Source organism: Puma concolor, chromosome E1 (assembly GCF_028749965.1).
Source record: "Puma concolor isolate L17-30 chromosome E1, mPumCon1.1.hap2, whole genome shotgun sequence".
Taxonomy (NCBI): Eukaryota; Metazoa; Chordata; class Mammalia; order Carnivora; family Felidae; genus Puma; species Puma concolor.
In genome coordinates this window covers 628,811-648,604 of record NC_141680.1, presented here as the reverse complement: position 1 = coordinate 648,604, position 19,794 = coordinate 628,811, and the positions used below count along the sequence as shown (strand labels likewise).

General features: G+C 50.2%; 1 protein-coding gene and 1 long non-coding RNA gene across 5 annotated transcripts in view; one reads left to right on the top strand and one right to left on the bottom strand.

Annotated features, from left to right (window-relative positions):
• Positions 1 to 19,794, top strand: part of ANKFY1 (ankyrin repeat and FYVE domain containing 1) — a 77,262-nt gene that overhangs the window by 38,324 nt on the left and 19,144 nt on the right. For all 4 annotated transcript variants that reach the window (XR_015243760.1, XM_086685621.1, XM_086685622.1 and 1 more), the window contains exons 5-12: positions 3,824 to 3,947; positions 4,065 to 4,214; positions 5,388 to 5,553; positions 11,474 to 11,678; positions 12,726 to 12,794; positions 13,014 to 13,213; positions 17,184 to 17,281; positions 19,494 to 19,701. Coding sequence is in view for 3 of the 4 variants with exons in the window: in XM_086685621.1 (XP_086541747.1) it covers positions 3,824 to 3,947; positions 4,065 to 4,214; positions 5,388 to 5,553; positions 11,474 to 11,678; positions 12,726 to 12,794; positions 13,014 to 13,213; positions 17,184 to 17,281; positions 19,494 to 19,701 (1,220 nt within the window). In the remaining variant the exon portion in view is untranslated. The remainder of the gene's footprint in view (positions 1 to 3,823; positions 3,948 to 4,064; positions 4,215 to 5,387; positions 5,554 to 11,473; positions 11,679 to 12,725; positions 12,795 to 13,013; positions 13,214 to 17,183; positions 17,282 to 19,493; positions 19,702 to 19,794) is intronic.
• Positions 15,966 to 19,499, bottom strand: LOC147573947 (uncharacterized). The gene is made up of 2 exons (XR_015243774.1): positions 16,927 to 19,499; positions 15,966 to 16,187 (listed from the first exon to the last, which is right to left on the bottom strand). It is a non-coding gene; the product is annotated as an uncharacterized LOC147573947 (long non-coding RNA).

Below are 19,794 nucleotides of genomic sequence, written 5' to 3'. Positions count from 1 at the left end.
TATTCTCTTGGGGGTTGCAGGAATGGCTTTTCTCCCGGGTGAGCGAGGCCGTGGTTTTAGCTGACAGCCTGCTGTTTGCCCTGCGGGGCTGGTGCTCTGGGCCCACCTGCCCATGCGAATTGGTACACAGGTTCCTCCTAACCCTGGGTGCCTGAGGGCAGCTTACGTGCATTCTAATGTCTAAGTCCAGTTACTAGAAACCCCAAACAGGTCTGGGCTTTGTAGGCACGTGTGGTGTTAGGTCAGCGAAGCCAGCCTGACCGTGGGGGCCTCGCGAAGAGCTGTTCCGTTTGTCGGCATGTTGCAGCGTCTCAGGGGGACCTGGGAATGGTTTTAACTAGACCAAATGTGTTTTGCATCCTTTTTTTTGTTTTCTAGATCTCCTGAGCTTTTCTCCATTGATCTTGTCAAACTTGCTTGTAAATTAAATTGCTTTGATAAAAATGCCCTGGGGTTGGAGTAGTGTAGACAACTGTAATCAGTGTAATGGATTCTTTAATTAAAATATTTGTTGCTAATTGACTGGTTTAGGCTTCTTTACCATCAGTATTACCAGATGCTCAATTTTGTATTGTTGGATGTGGGCATTGAGTTTTATCTGTCGTGGCTTTGTGGAGGGCTGGGCTGCCAGACTCCGAAGCGTGGGGTCCAGCGTGGGCTCTTAAAAGGTCGCAGAGCGCCCACTGCTGTGCGCAGGGGAAATCACACGTCCCAGGTAGTGCAGGGATTGGGGATGTCGCAAATGTGTGTAGTTCCGTGTGGGGCAGCGGTTGCTTGGTTTTGTAACGTAGGGATCTTGGAGGGTTGGGAATGCTGTCACGCATTTGATGAAAAGGAAGTTTTGGGGGGAAGTGTTATCAGAAAGATACTTTTTTTAAGGAAGAATTCATAGTATATGCCAAAAATTGACAGTTAATATAATCATTGTTTTCCTGACTGAAATACAAGCTCAGTGTGCGTCGTTTGGGAAATACAGAAGTCACCTGTAATTCCACCAGGTAGTGCTTTGTTGTTTCTCCTGTCAGTACGTTTTCCACGTCTCCTATTCGTGCGTGTGGGAGTGGTGCTGAAACTAGACAGGAGTTTGTGAGATGCTGGAATATATGCTTGATTTTGTACTTTAAAAATAGTCTGCTTTTCTGCATCTGTATCCTTTTCTGTGCTGTAAAATGAAAAACACGTATTAACAACCACAAAATTCCTCCGGAGGAAAGTTTGTCTCAGTACTTTTGCAAGAGAAGACATGCATTGAGGATCTGAATTTTTAAGTAAGATAACATGCTCTTCAGCTGTGTAAATCATGTCAGTTACTAGCTCTAGGCCATCCAAATAGTGGCTGGCTTTCTGGAGATCCCAGAGGTAGGCGGAAATGAAGTGTCTGCCAGTTGTAAGGAAACGTCAGTGTCCACGAGACGCATTTGAGTCCCCGATACAAATGTCATTTGGCAGTAGAAATCAGGAGAGTGGGATTTTCAGACTCAGCATTTGTCCGTGAAAGTGCTTTGCAAAGGGCTCTGCAAACGCGCGGGCTCCCTGAGGTTGAGCGTTAGAGCGGCCGTCCGGGGTGCTTGCCGCCGTAAAATCGAGAGGTTCCATACGTGCGCCACAGAGGACTTTGCCCCAGGGGCACTCTGACTTCACAGCCAGGTCAGACCTTGCTGAGGTGCGACGGGCACGGGCAGACACGGCACAGACAGTGGCTAGCGGCTCACAGAGAAGCGTGGTTGCTCATCGCGGTAACTTGTTTAAGTGCCGTGACAGTTGGGCTTACAAAGTGCCCGGGTACCTGGAGGGCGGATGCTTCTTTACACCAAGTCATCGTGTCTCTTGGAAACAAAGGACTCGAGCGCTGGTCTTGGAACGAAACAGGTGCCTGCGTCGACTACTGGATGGAGAAGGACTGCGAGATCGTTCCTCATTCCTTCCTCCTTCCTTCAGTACACAGTGTGTACTGTGTACCGCGTGTGTATGGCGTGTATACTGCGTGTGTACTGTGTGTGCTGCATGTGTATTGGGTGTACTGTATACTGTGTGTACTGTGTGTGGGCTGCGTGTGCTGTGTGTGTACTGTGTACTGTGTATACTACGGGTGCAATGTGTGTGTACTGGGTGTATTCTTTGTGTACTGTGTGTGTACTGGGTGTACTCTGTGTGTGCTGCATGTGTATTGGATGTACTCTGGATGTACTGTGTGTACTGCATGTGTAGCATGTGTGTACTCTGTGTGTACTGCGTATGTACTGTGTGTACTGGGTGTGTACTGGGTGTACTATGGGTGTAGCATGTGTGTACTGTGGGTGTATTCTGGGTGTGCTGTGTGTACCGCGTGTGTACCGTGTGTGTACTGTATACTGTATGTACTGTGTGTGTACCACGTGTGTACGGCGTGTATACTGCGTGTGTACTGTGTGTGCTGCATGTGTATTGGATGTACTCTGGATGTACTGTGTGTACTGCATGTGTAGCATGTGTGTACTCTGTGTGTACTGCATATGTACTGTGAGTACTGGGTGTGTACTGTGTGTACGCTGGGTGTACTCTGGGTGTGCTGTGTGTACCGCGTGTGTACTGTATACTGTGTGTACTGGGTGTGTACTGCATGTATACTGCGTGTGTACTCTGTACTACATATACACTGTGTGTACCACATGTGTACTGCGTGTGTCCTGTGGGTATACTGTGTGTGAACCGCGTGTGTACTGTGTGTATAATATGGGTGTATCGTGTGTATACTGCAGTGTTCTGTGGGTGGACTAAGTTGTACTTGATGAAACTTAGTTGTCTACATACATGATCCATTTGTGTGTGTGTGTGTGTGTGTGTGTGTGTGTGTGTGTGTGTGTGTGTATTTATTTTTGGGAGAGAGAGAGTGCACGTGCGTGGGGGCGGGAAGGGTAAAGAGAGAGAATCCCAAGCAGGGTCCACACCTGCAGTGTGGAACCTGACCTGGGGCTCAAACTCAAAAACCGTGAGATCGTGACCTGAGCTGAAATCAAGAGCTGGATGCCTAACCCACTGAGCCTCCCAGGTGCCCCTGCGGGATCCATTTGGTAAGTGGGGTTGTAAAAAGCAGCTTTATCGAGGGGCGCCTGGGTGGCTCAGTCGGTTGAGCGTCCAGCTTCGGCTCAGGTCACGATCTCACGGTCCCTGAGTTTGAGCCCTGCATCGGGCTCTGTGCTGACCGCTCGGAGCCTGGAGCCCGCTTCGGATTCTGTCTCTCCCTCTCTCTCTGCCCCTCCCCCCACTCACACTGTCTCTGCCTCTCAAAAATCAGTAAATGTTAAAAAAACTTTATTTAAAGCAGCTTTATCGAGTGATACTTCACATACCATATAGTTCACCTGTGGGAGGGGGGACTTCCAGGAGATCCTTATCGAGGCCTAGAGCTCATGTCTGTAGCTAATCGATTACTAAGCCTTGCTGGTTGTGTAACGGAGATGTGCTGGTGGGAACTGTGCGCAGGTCCACACAACACAGTTACATACCAAAGGAGCGAATCTGACCCATCGAGTGTGTGATGTTGCAGGTGCCTGTGTATGATCAGTGAGTTCCATGGCATTACTTTCAAGGCAGTTGGGGGGCTGGGGTTGACCATTTAGAGGTTATTTTGATTCTGACCAGAACAGTCAATGTGATACAATGAGATGCTGGTACTTCTAACACACGGTACCTCTGCTGGAACCGATCCATCACTCCTCTGCTTCTCCCTGTACTTCAGGGTTATTGGACACGGCTGGCCAGGACACAGATTGCAGCTTTGGTTGATTAACTTGTGACTCTCTTTGTCCCAATGACACTGTTCATCACTAACATTCTCTCGTAGATGTGAGAAGGGTGTTATGTCTCTGGTGAACGTCAGGAACTGTATTCGCTTCTATCAGACCGCGGAGGAACTGAGTGCCGGCACGCTGATGAACTACTGTGCGGAAATTATCGCCAGCCACTGGGTGGGTGAGAGATGGAGGGCTGTGAGCAAAGCACCTTCGCGGGAAGTCAGAACGTCCGTTGTTGTTGCTGTTGGTCTGTTGGGTCTGTTCTGCTTTTCACTGGCCTTCTGTCCTCAGGACGACCTACGGAAGGAGGACTTCAGCAGCATGAGTGCCCAGTTGTTGTACAAAATGATCAAATCCAAGACTGAGTACCCGTTGCATAAGGCTATCAAAGTAGAGAGAGAGGATGTGGTCTTCCTCTATCTAATTGAAATGGACTCACAGGTACTGTAGCCGCTTTTTCCGTTTTTCCTACCTTTTCTGAAAACCATACGTCGCTTGTTTTTCTCTGAATGTCCCCTGCTCCCTCCGAGCCCTCACCGGCGCACTCTCTGATGTGCACGTGTCTCCCAGGAGTCCCTCCGGCACAGTCTGCGCTTTTTCTGCTACACTCCTCCGAAATCTTCCAGCCTCTGCCCATGCCCACTTGTAGAGCCACGTTCACATGTTGAGGTAGTGGCTGCAGCGGTACCTGACTTCCAGGCACCCACATCCACCTTTGTTTTCTTTTGCTGCTGTAGGGAATTGCCACAAGCTAGTGGTTAACAGTACAGATGTGTTACCCTACAGGTGTTGCAGGTTGGAAGCCCGGTCCAGGCATCGCCTGTCTCAAACCCGGCTGTCGGCAGGAGGCTCTAGGGGAGGGTCCCATTTCTTGATTGTTTGGGTTATTGACAGATTTCACTTCCTGGGGCTCTCTTGACTTCTGGAGGCCACCACATCCCTCCCGTCTCAGAGCCAGGGGCAGCACAGCCAGTCCTCCTGTCACCTCTGTCTCGTCTGCCCTTCCGCTGCCCTCTTTCACTTTTAAGGACACATGGGATCTGACAGGTAGTCCAGGATGTGGTCCCCACTCCAGGGTCCTCAATCTTAGTGACATCTGCAGAGTCGCTTTTGTTGCGGACGGTGATGCAGGTTCCAGGGGTTGGGACGTGGACGTCTCTAGGGGCTGTGACTGTGCGGACTGCACTGCCCAATGAAGAAGTGAAGGTGGCAGTGAGGGGTGCTGGCTCGTGGGTGTCCCGTATCTGCGAGGGGAGTTCCATATGGAGCCGTAGTCTTTGTGAGCACGTTAGCTGTTCCCATCCTCTCTGCCCTCTGCCCTGGCCTTTGTGCTGCTCCCGCACCGTCCTCCTTTCCCTCTTGGCCCTGCGTTGTCTTCCATGGTGTTGTGTCCACTCTGTGACCCCCACTAATTCTGTGCTCCCTGAAAGGCGTGTGCCCTTCAGAGGCCTGGCAGAAGGTGGTCAGTTCAGTGGAATTTGTCGAGCGAACAGTTAACGGCATTAAAATTTGGCATTTATGTGAAAGAAGGTGTGTAAGGGTCCGGTGGGGAGACGTTAAAATCGCTTGTATGGTCTGCCAGCTGGGTGCTGATTTACAACCCTACCTGTGCAGCTCCCTGGGAAGCTGAACGAAGTGGATCATAACGGACACCTCCCCTTGGACCTGGCCCTGTCACGGCGACTGGAGAGCATTGCCGCCACGCTGGTTAGTCACGGAGCCGATGTGGACATGGTGGACAGGAATGGCTGGAGCCTGTTACACAAAGGAATCCAAAGAGGTAGGAAGAAGCATGTCCCCCTGCGAGCGAGTTTACTTTAATCCAAGTAACTCTTGAAGCCTCTGCCCCTGTTGCACACACTCCGAAATGCTGCTTCAGCCTGCTCGTGACGTCGAGTCTGTGGTCGGTGGGGAGGAGAAGCTGCTGCTGCGCCTTGTCTCTCGGGCTCTCCTGGTGTCGGCCCTGCCGCAGAGGACCCTTCCTTGTAGGCACGTGACGTGTTCGCATCTTCAGTGTATCGTTTCTCCAGGGTGGCGTTAGTGGCGCTTGTGTTTGCGGCTGGAAGAGCGGGAAAGCATCAGAACCATACATGTTTAAACATAGTCTTGGATTCGGAGTTTTCACTTGTCCAGCTTAGACTTCTTTCATGGCAAAGGGATAAAGTTTCGTTCCGTCGTAGGAAGGTTAGTTGAAATCGTAGCTATATTTTGCGCCTATTGTTGTTAATAGTGGGAAGAATATGGAAGTGATAGAATGAAGATCAAAACACTTTACTCTTAATTAAATTACAAGAGAAAAAGAATATTAGTCTTTTTTGTTTTATCTTTCCCATGGTGTCATCAATTGTTAAGTCCCAAATGGATCCTGCTTGACTCTCCTTTGCGGTAATCGTTTTTGACAGAATGAGAAGCTGTCTAGGGGCAGAGTTCCCGCCCCTGGAATGAGAGCTTTCAAAAGTGCCAAGTCTTAATTTTGTAGAGGGATAGATGACTTGGCTGAAGTACTTGGCCATGGCTGTTTTTATGTTTACATGCAGACGTCAAAGGCAGGATGTACCAGGGGCACCTGGGGGGCTCAGTCGGTTAAGTGTCTGACTTCAGCTCAGGTCATGATCTCGTGGTTCATGAGTTGTAGCCCCGTGCCTGGCTGACAGGCCAGGAGCCTGCTTTGGTTTCTGTATCTCCTCTCTCCGCCCCTCTCCTACTCACACTCTGTCTCTATCCCTCAAAATAAATAAACATTAAAAAAAAAAAAAAAAAAAAGACAATGTACTGATTTCCCCACGTCTTAATCCTGTGTATTCACCCTTCCGACTATACAGCCATTTTTATCATTATGCCTTGTTGCTATACTATTATCGTGCTGGTGCACTGTCACTCCTTTATTTACTCTCATTGTTACACTGTCGCCATATATACACTCACTCATTCACAGGTTGCTCCTGGTTGGTGGAGCTAGTTTCTTCAAATACAGTCCTGTAGGCAGCTGTGGCTTTGCTCTTTTTGGGCAAAGGTTTTAACCTAAATCTCCCTCAAAGCCCTGCGTTAGGGCGTCAAGCTTGCTGGCTGATGGAGAGGAAAATGTTGCTCGTGGTCGGGAAGGAACTCTTGGGATTATGTCCGCGTCCAGGGCATATGCGTTTCCCAGGCGCCACCCTGTGCTGTGCAAAGCCGTTAGCACACTGGGTGTGTGTACAGTGGGAAGAGTTCCCACCGCGTGGGGAGTTAGCTTTTCCTGGCGTCTAGTGTCTGAGATGTTTATTTTGGAAACAAATCTACTTCTTACTTAAAAAAAAAAAGTCTCAAGAATTATGTTTCTTAAGGAGTTAAATTCTTACGTGCGACGAGAAAACATCTTTGACGAGTTATTAAATACTTTGGTGATTGCTTAGTTGTGAGAGTTCCCACGAATTGGCAGTGCATTTTCGATGCTTGTTTTCAGGCGACGAACCTTCCACTCTGAGTCGGTCGGTTGCCTGCAAGTCTGTGCAGTGTGGGTGTGAGGGTCTACACTGCTGCCGGCCCTGGGCGGCGGGACGGCGTGGTAGGCGGAGCGCTGACGTCGAGGCTTGGGTGGGCCAGGGTTTCAGTCCTGGCTCGTGAGCTCATTCAGTGCCTTGGACGGGCCACTTGGTCCCCTCTGGGTGTCCTTTCCCTCACGTGCAGGGTGGGAGTCCTTCTGCTTTCCAGTGTTCCCAGCACGCGCGGCACCGTCCTGCCAGGGTGCGCACTGGCGCGCCAGGACCAGCTCCAGTTCCCGAGGGAGAGCTGTCCCTGTCCCTTCTTCAGCTCCAGCTGTCGTCCGTGGACCTTCCCAAGTGGTTGAACTGAGCAACGTAGTTAAATTCAACTGTCAACCTTACTCTAAATTCACTGTCATCTGCCTGAAGAGCTTTGCTGTGTGAGATGGGGGTCTGGTTCCGGACACCCGCTGGAATGTGTGCGGTCAGTTCTGTGAAGAATGAAATGGGCAGCCAGTGTCTGTGGACGAGGCCACAGGAGGCACACGTGTGGCCGGAGGGCGGCTGCCTCCTCCGACGAGCCGGGTCTGGGCCAGAAGGTGAATCCTTGCTGTTGAACATCAGCATTGACCTTCGGAGAGTCAGTGCCGGTCAGCGGGCTTCTGAGTGGGCCCTCCTGTCTCCCTGCCTGTAGTCCGTGCACAGTGGGGCCTCTCCCGGGAGCAGCGTGAGGCCGTCCGTGGGAACACTGCAAGCTTCTGGGACCTCCTCCCTGCACGTGGCTCCGTGTGGGTATCCCAAGGGCCTGGGGCCCCCTCCCCGCGCACACGGCTCCAGCCGGGAAGCTGCACTGAAGGAGACACTGATGTGGATTTTAGTTTGGTGTTGGTGTTGTTGGGAGGACGCTCGTGTGGACGTCAGCTCAGTGACTCCTCGTGCGCCGGGCGGTGCAGCCGAGCCAGGTTGTAGGAGTAACTAGCTCGTAAGCACCAAACGGTTTTTACTTTAAATGTTTTTGATGGAGGGGCGCCTGGGTGGCGCAGTCGGTTAAGCGTCCGGCTTCAGCCAGGTCACGATCTCGCGGTCCGTGAGTTTGAGCCCCGCGTCGGGCTCTGGGCTGATGGCTCAGAGCCTGGAGCCTGTTTCCGATTCTGTGTCTCCCTCTCTCTCTGCCCCTCCCCCGTTCATGCTCTGTCTCTCTCTGTCCCAAAAATAAATAAACGTTGAAAAAAAAAATTAAAAAAAAAAAAAAATGTTTTTGATGGAAATCTTTCTAAAGCGTTTTAGATGTTTTCTTACCGACAGAAACTGTAAATAGTGCTGTTGGTGTTTGCTACCCCCTCCTTTGTTCTGCTCCTTCGTTGTCCTTTTCCCTCTAGGCTGTGTGCCCAGGGGCTGACTTTCTTTTCATGTAAAACATCACCGATTTTCAATTTCCAATAATTCCTAAATAACTTTGGGGGGGAGCAGGGGTGCATGTATTTATGTGCATATATTTATCTAAGTAAAAAAAAAAATCTCTGGCTCTTATTAATAAATTAATTTAAAAGCTATAATTGTTTTAAGAGGGCTTAACGATATAAAGTTCTGGTGTCTTTTTTATCCATCCCTGTCCAGCTGTTGATCGGCAGTCCAGGACCCTTGTTTCAGGGGGCATGCTTGCCCGGTTTGTATTCCACCGTGTATTGTAAGTTTTGTATCAGCCTGTGGGGTCTTAGCTTTACTGTGCTTCTCTCTTCGTTTGGAATCTGTGCTGAGCTCAAAGGTGTGAAAACGCCACACTTCTCCCCCAGCATCGTGTACATCGGTCTTTTCATTTCAGGTCTCTCTGTCCCAACAGTCCCGAATTTTCTTTCCACTTCCAGAATATAGGTGGCTTTCTCTAGGATATTGTATTCTGTTGTTAATATTTGTATACATTCTGTCTTAGACTGAATCCCTGTGGGGGCTGCTCCCCCTGTCAGAGCCTACCGGAAGCCCACTGTGTATATGTATCTATAAACAGCAAAGTCCGACCCAGTCTCCCCCCCAATATGCAAATTAGTTGCTTTCACACCTCTACCAGTATCCTGTTGTGAAGAAATCTGATTTGTGGTCCTTTTTGTGTGTGACTTTGGTAAAGATTGCACTTTCCTCTAGATGCCAGGAAAAAAAAAAGAAGGGGCTGGTTAGAGAAATCTTAAGTTAACCTGAAGTCATAATTGATGGGAATCAGAGCCAGTCGATTGGTTTTCTTCCCAAACATTTCCCTGGTGCCTGTTTTGTATAAGACAGTGGCAATTGCAAGGATAAATCAGACATGGACCGGTGAGCATATCAGGGGCCTGTGGGGGCCTGACCACCTCCACACCAGCACTCACATTCTTCAGCAGATTGGGCCCTCGGAAGAAGGTACAGAACAGATGAGAGGTGCTGAAAACGAGCTGATTTTGAAATTCCATGTCCGCTGAAGACCAGAGGAAACCCCTACCTGCAGATGAAAAAGAGCTTAGGAACACAGATAACAGACATGAGAGCTTTGCCACTCCAGAAATGCCAACCCCCATGCTAGATGTTGAGACGCAGAAGTACAGTTGAAGTCGATGGATGATGTTGCCGGATATCAAAGAAAACTTCTCGTGAGTGACTTTGTAAGAGAAAATCGTCACGTAGAAGTTGTGATTCAAAGGAGCCCACATCTGCAGCACTAACAGATTCAGGGACAGGTGCACATGTCTGGCTGCAAAGACAAAAACAGGTCAGCTGTGGAAAGAGCACCATCGCCAATGATGTGTATAGTGAAGAAGTTCCATAATGCCTTCCACAGCCTGGTGTCCAACCCAAGACTGTCAGCAGACTCCAGTACTGCAGGCCGTCACGGCACCAGATGAACCTGGGGGGTTGTTGTGCATTTTGGGGATCTTCCAGCTGAAGAAGGATGTGATTTGTACGAAATTCATCCTGTAGACCTTGAGTGGAGACAGAATCTACAGAAAGTACCTCTGAATCCTTGGCATGACTTAGCTAAGTGCTGCGGCACACCCGGAAGTTAGGTCTGGCCTGTCCCGGGAGGGGTTGGCTCATGGGTGCACTGCCTGCAGACCCCAGAAGAAACCACCGCCTCCCACTGCAGCTAGACAGAAGCCTCAGTGCGAGCACAGTGCATTTGTAACTGGGTGATTCCTCTGTTCACAGTTCATTACCTTAGGATGCATTGCTCTTCGTGCCTTATTTTCTTAAGGAATGTTAATTTTATGTATCGGGACTGTTTTTGCACGTTTTAAGATGTAAGTGGAACTAAATCCAAGGTAAATTGAACTTTAAGTAACCTTCTATGACACATTTAATTAATCCCTATCACCTTCCAAGTTAGACAAGTGTGCTTTAACTGGTTTTCCACAAGTATTTTTAACATTAAATTGCCACTTGTCAGATTGCTTGGTTCTGAAGGTCCCCATGTATTTTCAGAATTGTATACCTTTAATATCTTTACGTAAACTTAACTCTTGGCCTTTTGTCAGGATGTCAGAGTAGTTTCTGTTTTTCCTCCCACCGAGCACTGCATAGTCAGAGACAGTAAGCAGTTGGAGCTGTTGAACTTGCTGGATTCTGCAGAAGTTATTCAGACTTCATTTGGGACTTGTACGTTGCTCTAGGCAGACTTCCCTGCCTATAAATTCTCCAAGAATTAAGGTGACAGAGGGGACTTAGGAAGAAGTTTTGTTTTTACAACCGTTTAGGTTACCAAGTGAAGTTCTTATAAATAGCAATTTGTGCAGATTATTTGTCCAGATATTTAGTTGAAAACTTCTTGTTGAGACTGTTATGTGTGTATGTCACAAATTGAGAAGATTTTAAAAATTTGTGTGGTAGCAGTCAGCGAGGTGTGGTCCGACTCTGGACGGGAACCTGTGCGCGAGTACAGCACCCTGGCGGTAAGACTGTGCTCAGGAGATAAGGGAGCGACACGGATCGTGCTGAGGCATCTAGAAACCCTGTCCGAGAGGTGGTGATCAGGAGTGGCCTCTGTGCCTGGAAGCCTGGAGTACTGGGGTGGTGGTGTGAGGTAGGGGGCTGCAGGTGACAGCGGGTCCGCAGGAATTCAAGCAGGTGACTTTGTGATCTTGAAGGTTCTGCGTAGACATGCCCGGTGGTCCCTCTTCTTTGTCTGCGGTTCCTGACTTTCCGAGGAGTGTTGGCCAGAGTAGCTCGCCCTGGCGTTGTCGTGTGTAACCATTTTTTCTGTTGTTTCTTTTCAAGGAGATCTCTTTGCTGCCACCTTCCTCATTAAGAACGGGGCCCTGGTCAATGCCGCCACGTTGGGTGCCCAGGAGACACCGTTGCACCTCGTGGCGTTGTACAGTTCAAAGAAACACTCCGCGGACGTGATGTCCGAGATGGCCCAGATCGCAGAGGCCCTTCTGCAGGCCGGTGCCAACCCCAACATGCAAGACAGCAAGGGCAGGTTAGTGGGGTCATCGGGCTGCTCTTAGCGCTGTTTCCAGAACAGTACGTTATGGCGGCACGTGACGAGCAGACGGGCTCGCTATTTAATCTGGTGTTCGTGGAAGTCCCAGACGTTGGTGTATTAGGCAGATGAGAGGCTTGACAAAGCCCAGAGGCATCTGGGGACATTGTTTCCATGCTGGGAGCCGAGGTCCATGGATTTGCAGGGGTCACTGGTCCAGCTCCTCCGTGGGCACCCTTTGCTGGCACCTGGGTCAGAACTGGCGGGGGCGCTTGGAGGGGGATACGCCCCATCTCACAGCCGTCCCCAGTGTTTCCGGGAGGTCACATTGTGGGGTTTTCCCCTCTGGTGCATGTATCTGCCTCATGCAGCACGGCACACAGCAGAACAGGAAAACGCGTGTGACGGATCTCACACTCAAGTAACATGGGTCTCGTGAACTCTCAGCATCGTTTGATAACTACTCTGTTTCCCCAGATGACTGCATCCTTTTTTTCTTGTGTTGATTCTTTACGTTGACTTTCCCCAGCCGCGGTGAGTCTGGTGGCCGGGCCTCTGGGACAGGTGCCAGCAGCGGGTCCCCTTCAGGGCACTCGAGGGCTAAAAAGAAGCCGCTTTAATCCGTCCTGGCCTGGGATTCCGGCCTGTTGCTGCTCTGACTGTGCTTGTGGAGAACAGAGTTACAGGAAGAAAGGCATTTCTTTTCAGAATTGTGGAGGCTAGGTGGGGAAAACACGCGTACGTGTGCTAGAAACTGCTGGTGTGAGAACACGGGTAGTGAGTGAGCGTCAGCGTTTAACGGGACAATGTTTTCTGTCTCTTCCTTCTGTCGATTCTTGTCCTTCTGGCTGCTGACTGAATGGTGACAAAGAAACAGAACCATTTTCGTCCTCTGACACTTAGTCGTGATTTTGGAAGGCCGTTTGCCGAGGCGCAAAGGCACGCTGTTGGAGGAATGTGGGGTTCCTGCTGGTGGTGGTCCGGCCTGGGGTTCTCCTGCACGGAGCCCGTTTCTGCGTTGACCCCTCTCCTTTCCCCCCGTAGGACTCCCTTACACCTGTGCATCATGGCGAGGAACGAACTCGTATTCAGTCAGTTGCTGCAGTGCAAACGGTATGCACCAACGGCATCGAGAAGACGGTGGGGGGGGGGGGGGGGCGTCGTGAGTGGAAGGAATTCCCTTCAAGCGTCTTCGCTGTATAGCGTTGTGCGTTAAGTAGAAGCAGAGTAAAAAATTGTCATTCGAGATGTGCGTGAGGAGAGAACGAGGCTGTTGGCAGCGCGGTGTCGGGCGGAGGCGACGTTTGCCGTCACGTCGCTTCCCTCTTCCAGGCTGGACCTGGAGCTGAAGGACCACGAGGGCAGCACCGCCCTGTGGCTCGCGGTGCAGTACGTCACGGTGTCTCCCGACCACTCGGTGAACCCCTTCGAGGACCTCCCGGTGCTGAATGGGACGTCGTTTGACGAAAACAGCTTTGCGGCGAGACTCATCCAGCGCGGCAGCAACACCAACGCGCCCGACGCCGCGACAGGTAGAGCGTGGGCCCCAGGGCTGGGCTTGGGGCTGGAGGGGCCACGAGGCGTCACGCCAGCCCTTCCGCCAGAAACTGAGCAGCCGAATGGCGTGCTGGTGCGAGCGAGGCTGTGCTTGCAACCCCAGCAAAGGCCCAGGTTGTTTTCGTGTCATCTTATGCTTTAAGAAGTTTAGCCAGGGGGCGCCTGGGTGGCTCAGTCGGTTAAGCGGCCGACTCTGGCTCAGGCCATGGTCTCACGGTTTCATGAGTTCGAGCCCCGCATCGGGCTCTGTGCTGACAGCTCAGAGCCTGGAGCCTGTTTCAGATTCTGTGTCTCCCTCTCTCTGACCCTCCCCCGTTCATGCTTTGTCTCTCTCTGTCTCAAAAATAAATAAATGATAAAAAAAAAATTAAAAAAAAAAAAAAGTTTAGCCAGGGGGCGCCTTCGGCTCAGGTCATGATCTCAGGGTTCGTGGGTTCGATCCCCGCATCAATCCCTGTGCTGACAGCTCGGAGCCTGGAGCCTGCTTTGGATTGTGGGTCTCCCTCTCTCTCTCTCTCTTCCCCTCCTCTGCTTACGCTCTGTCCCTCTCTCTCTCTCTCTCTTTCTCTCTCTCTCTCTCTCTCTCTCTCTCACTCTCTGTAAATAAATAAATAAACATTAAAAAATAAAATAATAAAATAAAAGAAGTTTAGCCAGACTGCAGGTCGGTTAAGCAGAAACACTTCCATTTGTTGGGTCCGGTGAGTCTCAGAGCTCCTTTTGCACTCTTAGAAATTAGAGCCCAAAGAGCTTTGGTTTCAGTGGGTTGTAGCTTTGATATTTAACATGCTAGAATTAAAACTGAGAAATTTTTAAAAGGTGTATTAAGTTAGAAAATAATAAACTATTGTATGTTTAGCATGTAGCATTTTTTATGAAGAATAACGTTCAAAAGAAAACAGTGACTGGCTTCTTATATCTGCATCGTTGCAGCCTTTTGACGTGTGTTGTTTTGGTTAAAGTATGTGAAGAAAACATACCCTCCCACAGTTAACGTAGGTGGAGAAGGGTGGCGTATTTTGGAGCCTTCTCAGATCATTGTGGACGGATTTCTTATTTCTACAGCGAGCAGAGATCCCCAGTGAGTGTGAAGTTAACTGCAGTGTAGAATCTGAAACCAGATCAATGAACTTTTCTGACTCTTAAGTTAAAATCCATGGTTCACTTGTGCTTTGGATGGACCTTTTCTCCATATGTGATTTTATAAACGTCATGATTGAATTATTTGAAAAATTCTGGTTTGCTGACTTGAGCAGATCTTCCAAATCTTTATTTTAGAATCACATTTACTAATATCACTATCGATCTCATCAGGAAGGTATTCCAGTGTTGAGAAGCTGTCAAAGTAGCAGTTTTGGATAAAAGGTTTCCAAAATTCTAATATTCACTTGCAAGGTCAACTTTTATCATTTGGTACAAATACTGCCAATTGTTTCCTTAAAGAGAAAAGCACACTTCGTTCGTTTTCAGCAAAATGTCCGATACTCCTGTTTGGGTAAGCATGGTTTGCTAGTCAGTCATTCTTTCACAAAGCTGGTGTAGCCTGAGGAAAACTTTAGTGTTGCAGCCCAGGCAGTGGTTCTGGGCTTTTCCTCAAGGCTCCTGTACTTCATCACACGGGGCCGGATGCAACTCCCTGCACCCTCATGATTTTGTCACAGGGATTGCGAACAGGCACTCGTTGTTGAAATTGAAGAACTTTAGTAATTTTTACTGCTCTGTCAAGGGCCACCCTGAGTGAAGGTGCTCTCGTTTTGATGGGGTCTGTGGTAGTCACCCAGGGACTGCTGCTACATTTGGGGCCCCTCCTTTATTTGTGTTCGGGTCCAGTTTGACCATCAGCAGTGCAGACGTCAGTGCAGGGGGACAAGCAAATGTCAGGGGTGGTTGTTACAGAAATAGTTTTGACCTTACGGACCCCCCGGAAGATGCGCAGGAACCCCTAGGAACCCTGAGATCACACTTTGAGAACCACTGTTTTAATGTCAATACTTCTTGATTTGAGTAAATAAATTATGGGGATTTTTAAGGAGAAGGATCCCACTGTGATCAATATTGCAATGTATAAAGCATGTGTAGGTGCCACTGATGAGGGAAACTGGCCAAGAAAAGATGGATGTTAAACAGCCCTTTCCCTGAAAGAAGTTAATAATTTAACTAAAGGTCAAATTAAAGATTTTTTTTTTAAGTTTATTTATTTTTGAGAGAGAGAGGGAGAGAGAAAGCGTGCACATCCACGACCAGGGGGAGAGGCAGAAAGAGAGGGAGACATAGAATCCGAAGCAGGCTCCAGGCTCCAAGCCATCGGCCCAGGGCTCGACCCCACAAACCGTGAGATCGTGACTTGAGCCGAAGTCGGATGCTTAACTGACTGAGCCCCCCAGGCATCCTACTGATTTCTGATTTAATCGGCGCATCACATTATATAAGAAATTGGTTCTTTGATATTTAGGACTTGAACGTTAGGTTCTTACAGATCTGGTTTTTACAGAAGCGTGACATGTACTTCGTAAGAAGCGTCTTTTCATTGTGGGTGCACCGTGCTCTGTTTATGTGCGTGCATCAGGCTTGTTCATCATGCTGTGTGAATCATACACGGTAACTGACTAACTTTTGGACTGCTTGACCTATCAATCTTGGGAATATATTAAAACTCTTCATCGTGATTATGGGTTTATCTGTTGTCTTGCTAGTTCTGTCAGTACTTTATTCTTTGAGTTTTAGTACAAGTTCAGGGTTATTTTTCCTTTGTTCCATTTTTCAGTGTGCGTAGAATGGCTGGCCTTAGTCCACTGTTCCTCAGCATTTCTTATGTGTCAGCAGTCGAAGGTCATCTTTGTTCGATAGGGAGGCCATGTTTACGTCTTGTGTGTGCCAGAAGGACTACAGGGCGCTTGTTAGGGTCTCTGGATTAGGATGGCTCATGCCTGGGGTGGAGTCACACTCTCTCTGAGAGAGAAGGGAAAACAGTATGAAAACAGTGTTTGTCCCATTTCTTTACCTATTTTTAGTCCTGGAGTTTAATTTGAGTTTTCAAATAGCATAGCTTGGGACACCTGAGTGGCTCAGTTGGTTAAGTGTCTGACTTCAGCTCGGGTCATGATCTCACAGTCTGTGTGTTTGAGCACCGCATTGGGCTCACTGCTGTAGGCACAGAGCCTGGAGCCTGCTTCAGATCCTCTGTCTCCCTCTCTCTCTCTGCCCCTCCCCCACTCGCTCTCTCCCTGTCCCTTTCTCTCTCAAAAATAAATACATATTAAAAAAAAAAAATTCAAAGAGCATAGCTGTAGAACATGGTATTTTGTATTTATCCAAAAAGGAAGAGGATTTTAATAGAGAGACACTGCCTTGGGGCTAAAACCATTTCACGAGGGAAAGAAGAAGAGAATTTTGCTTCTTTCTAAGATTCTTGTTTATAAGACAATGCTAAACAAAACATTTCTAAGCCAAGAACAAATACGTTTAAGGCCTTAGGAATGAAAGGACGTTTTCTGGTAGAACATCAGCTCACAAGGTCTTCAGAGTGGTCATTCTAAGCCCAGAGGTTCTCAGACAGCTGCCCCCCCACCCCCAGACATTTGGCGACATCTGTAGACATGTTTGCCTATTACAGCAAGGTCGGGGATGCCGTTGGCATCTAGTTGTCGTACAGTGTGCCGGACGGACCCCTGACAACAAAGAGCTGTACCTGGCCCAAAACGTCAGGAGCGTTGCTGTTGAGACCTTTGCGGGAGACGTAGCTTCCCTCCGGTCCTGGTGGCGTCTGGAGGACAGCTCTGGGAAGAATGAACGTCTCCTGATGGCCAGACCAAGCCTCTGCTCCTCCCAGGCCCATGCAGTGTCTGCGTCCACCTGTAGGGAGGGCCTGTGTGGACTTCCCACGTGGGCTCGTCAGTTGTGGAAGGTGGCGAGGAAGGGCTTGTGTCTCTGCCCGTTGTCTCCCAGGGAACTGCTTACTACAGCGGGCGGCCGAAGCAGGGAACGAGGCAGCGGCTCTTTTCCTGGCCACCAGTGGAGCCCACGTCAACCACAGAAACAAGTGGGTAAGTGTGACGCCGCAGCCCTGTGGTCTGTGGAGGGAGTGGCAGTGGTGGATGTGTAGGGAAAAAAAGCTTCTGTTTTTTAGTTTGTGTTACATGCACTTGGTGCAAAAGCCAGGGTGAAACAGGTCTTTTATCCCCAAATATTGGTTGGTTGATTCATTCAGCAGCCGTTTGCTAAGCATTTGTGGAACGTCGGGTCCTAAAGTAGATCCTGTGGACCTGGTGGTCTAGTAGAGAGTAACAGACACGTGCACAGAAACTGGCCACAAATGCATCTCCGTAATTTACGCGCTTTGCGTTTGGAGTTTGCTCCGTGAGTGCGGATTTAGTCTGTGTCTCGGGGTGGGACTGCACGCTCTGCTCGCAACAGGGCCTCAGGGTGAGGCCCCTTCTCATCTTGCCCTGCGTGATCTTAGGCTTTGTGAGCTTCTGTTTCCTCATTTGTGAGGTGGGCTTCATGCTGATGTCACGGGGTGCGGATTAGCACGCTCTCTGGGACGCTGGAGACCACGTGATGTTGTTTTCACTTTGCCATTTTCATGTAGGGAGGCTCTGCTTGTCTGTGAGGTCACGTTTATTTCGTGTCTACTTTGTGTTAAGAGCTTTGGGGATATCAGCCCTTTTAACCTGAGAGTGGATCTGGACGTTTTTGGCACCCACAAATCCCTCATTTCAGGGCAGAAAACATTGAGGTTCCAAGAGGCTCCGTGGCTCTCGACAACGGAGCCGGTATTAAGACTCGGGTCCAGGGTGGAAGGGTGCATGTGGTCTTAGCTGCGCCGGAAGGCAACGGGCAGTCGGCCTCAACGGGAGACCCACCGAGGTGTCTCGAAGCACAGGGAGATGGCAGCCCGCTCCCCCCACCATTAAACCTGCTCACCTCTGTGCCCCTGCATCTGCGCACAGCCTGCTCTCCAGCCGCATGGCGTGTCCGAGTGCAGTGGTGGCCTTCTTGACTTTGCTTCTGCCATCATGTGTCTCTGTGTCTCTGTCTCTTCCTGCATCGTCATGTGCCTGCTGTCCACTCCTGATAGCGCACAGTCATGCCCTGTGCCCCAGCTTTACAAAATCCTTTCTGGGGCTCACATGGTCTGCCAGCTGTCCCTTGTCTGGTGCCCTTCGTAGCAAAACTGGGAGAACCCTAAGATGCGCCAGGAGAGACCCGCCTTGAAAGCAAGTGAGCGTGACATCGGAGAAGGGTCTGGAACGCTGGTTGAGTTCTTTGGACTTAATCCTGAGGGAAGAGAAGACCCACGTGAAGGGTTTTGAGTAGACTGGCGGTGTGGTCATTTGAGTTGAGAGAGCCTACTGGGAAGGTGGCGGGCCGGGCGCACCGCTGAAGTCGAGGCCGGGGCCCCTGAGAGTCATCTGGAGCAGGAACGACCTGTCCTGACCTCAGACGCTGAATCTGGCGGCACAGAGACCGCGTGCAGAGGAGTTGCAGAATTGCACTCCTACCGGCTGTGGCTTTCAGAAGCAGGGGCCGCAGAGGTGGGGAAGCTCTTGGGCCCACAGAGGGAGAGAGGATTTTGCCAGGAGGAGGGACTGCCTTGGGGACAGTGATTTCCATGGTGTTCTTTAGGGGGGGATAGTTGGGCAGTGGGGGCAGGGCATGAGAGGAAACTTGTCACATACGTTCCTGTCCTTTTGAATATGGAATCAAGTATGTGTAAGGCCAACCTGAAATGTTTTTAATTTTAAGAAGTGCGAGAAGGAGGTCTTGATGAGAGTTCAAGATGGGGCTGACGTGAGCCGGTCAGAAAAACCGGTGGGGAAGGGGGCCACGGGGCGTGGTGGTCAGACTGGTGGCTCTGTCACCGCAGGGCTGTGGTCCCGGCTCTTCCAGCCTCCGTGGGGCTAATTTCAGTGGCGCTCGGAGGTCGTCTGTTGCTGTCGTTTAATTAGTTGTGTCTATAATTAGCAAGATAGTTACAAGCACAAAGTGAAGGGTGGCTCATTAAGAAGGTCATCGGGCAACAGGAAGCACAAGGCTGTTTGGAGGGCACAGGGGAAGACATTAAAGAAACAAAGGGTGATGGACAGGGATGGGAGGGACAGACCAGGCGTGTGACCAGTCACAGCTGGTGACAGGATGGGCCCGGGGCTGTGGCTGCCCCGGGCACCTGGGTCTCGGCACACAGGCTGTCTTCAGCCCTCTGACGGAAACCCCCAGCACGAGTGTGCCCTGAGCGGGCCGTTTGCTTCTGTCCAGGGAGAAACCCCGTTGCACACGGCCTGTCGGCACGGGCTGGCCAGCCTCACCGCGGAGCTCCTGCAGCAGGGGGCCAACCCCAACCTGCAGACCGAGGAGGCCGCGTCCCCGGCCGGCTCAGGGGACGGCATCTACCTGCAGACCCCATTGCACATGGCGATTGCCTACAACCATCCGGACGTGGTGTCTGTCATCCTGGAGCAGAAAGGTAGGCAGCTGGGGACTGCCTCTCTCCTTGACCTTGAACAGTAGGTGTCGAGTCGTCAGTTGCGGAGTTGATGTTCCTTCCAGCTGTGAGTTT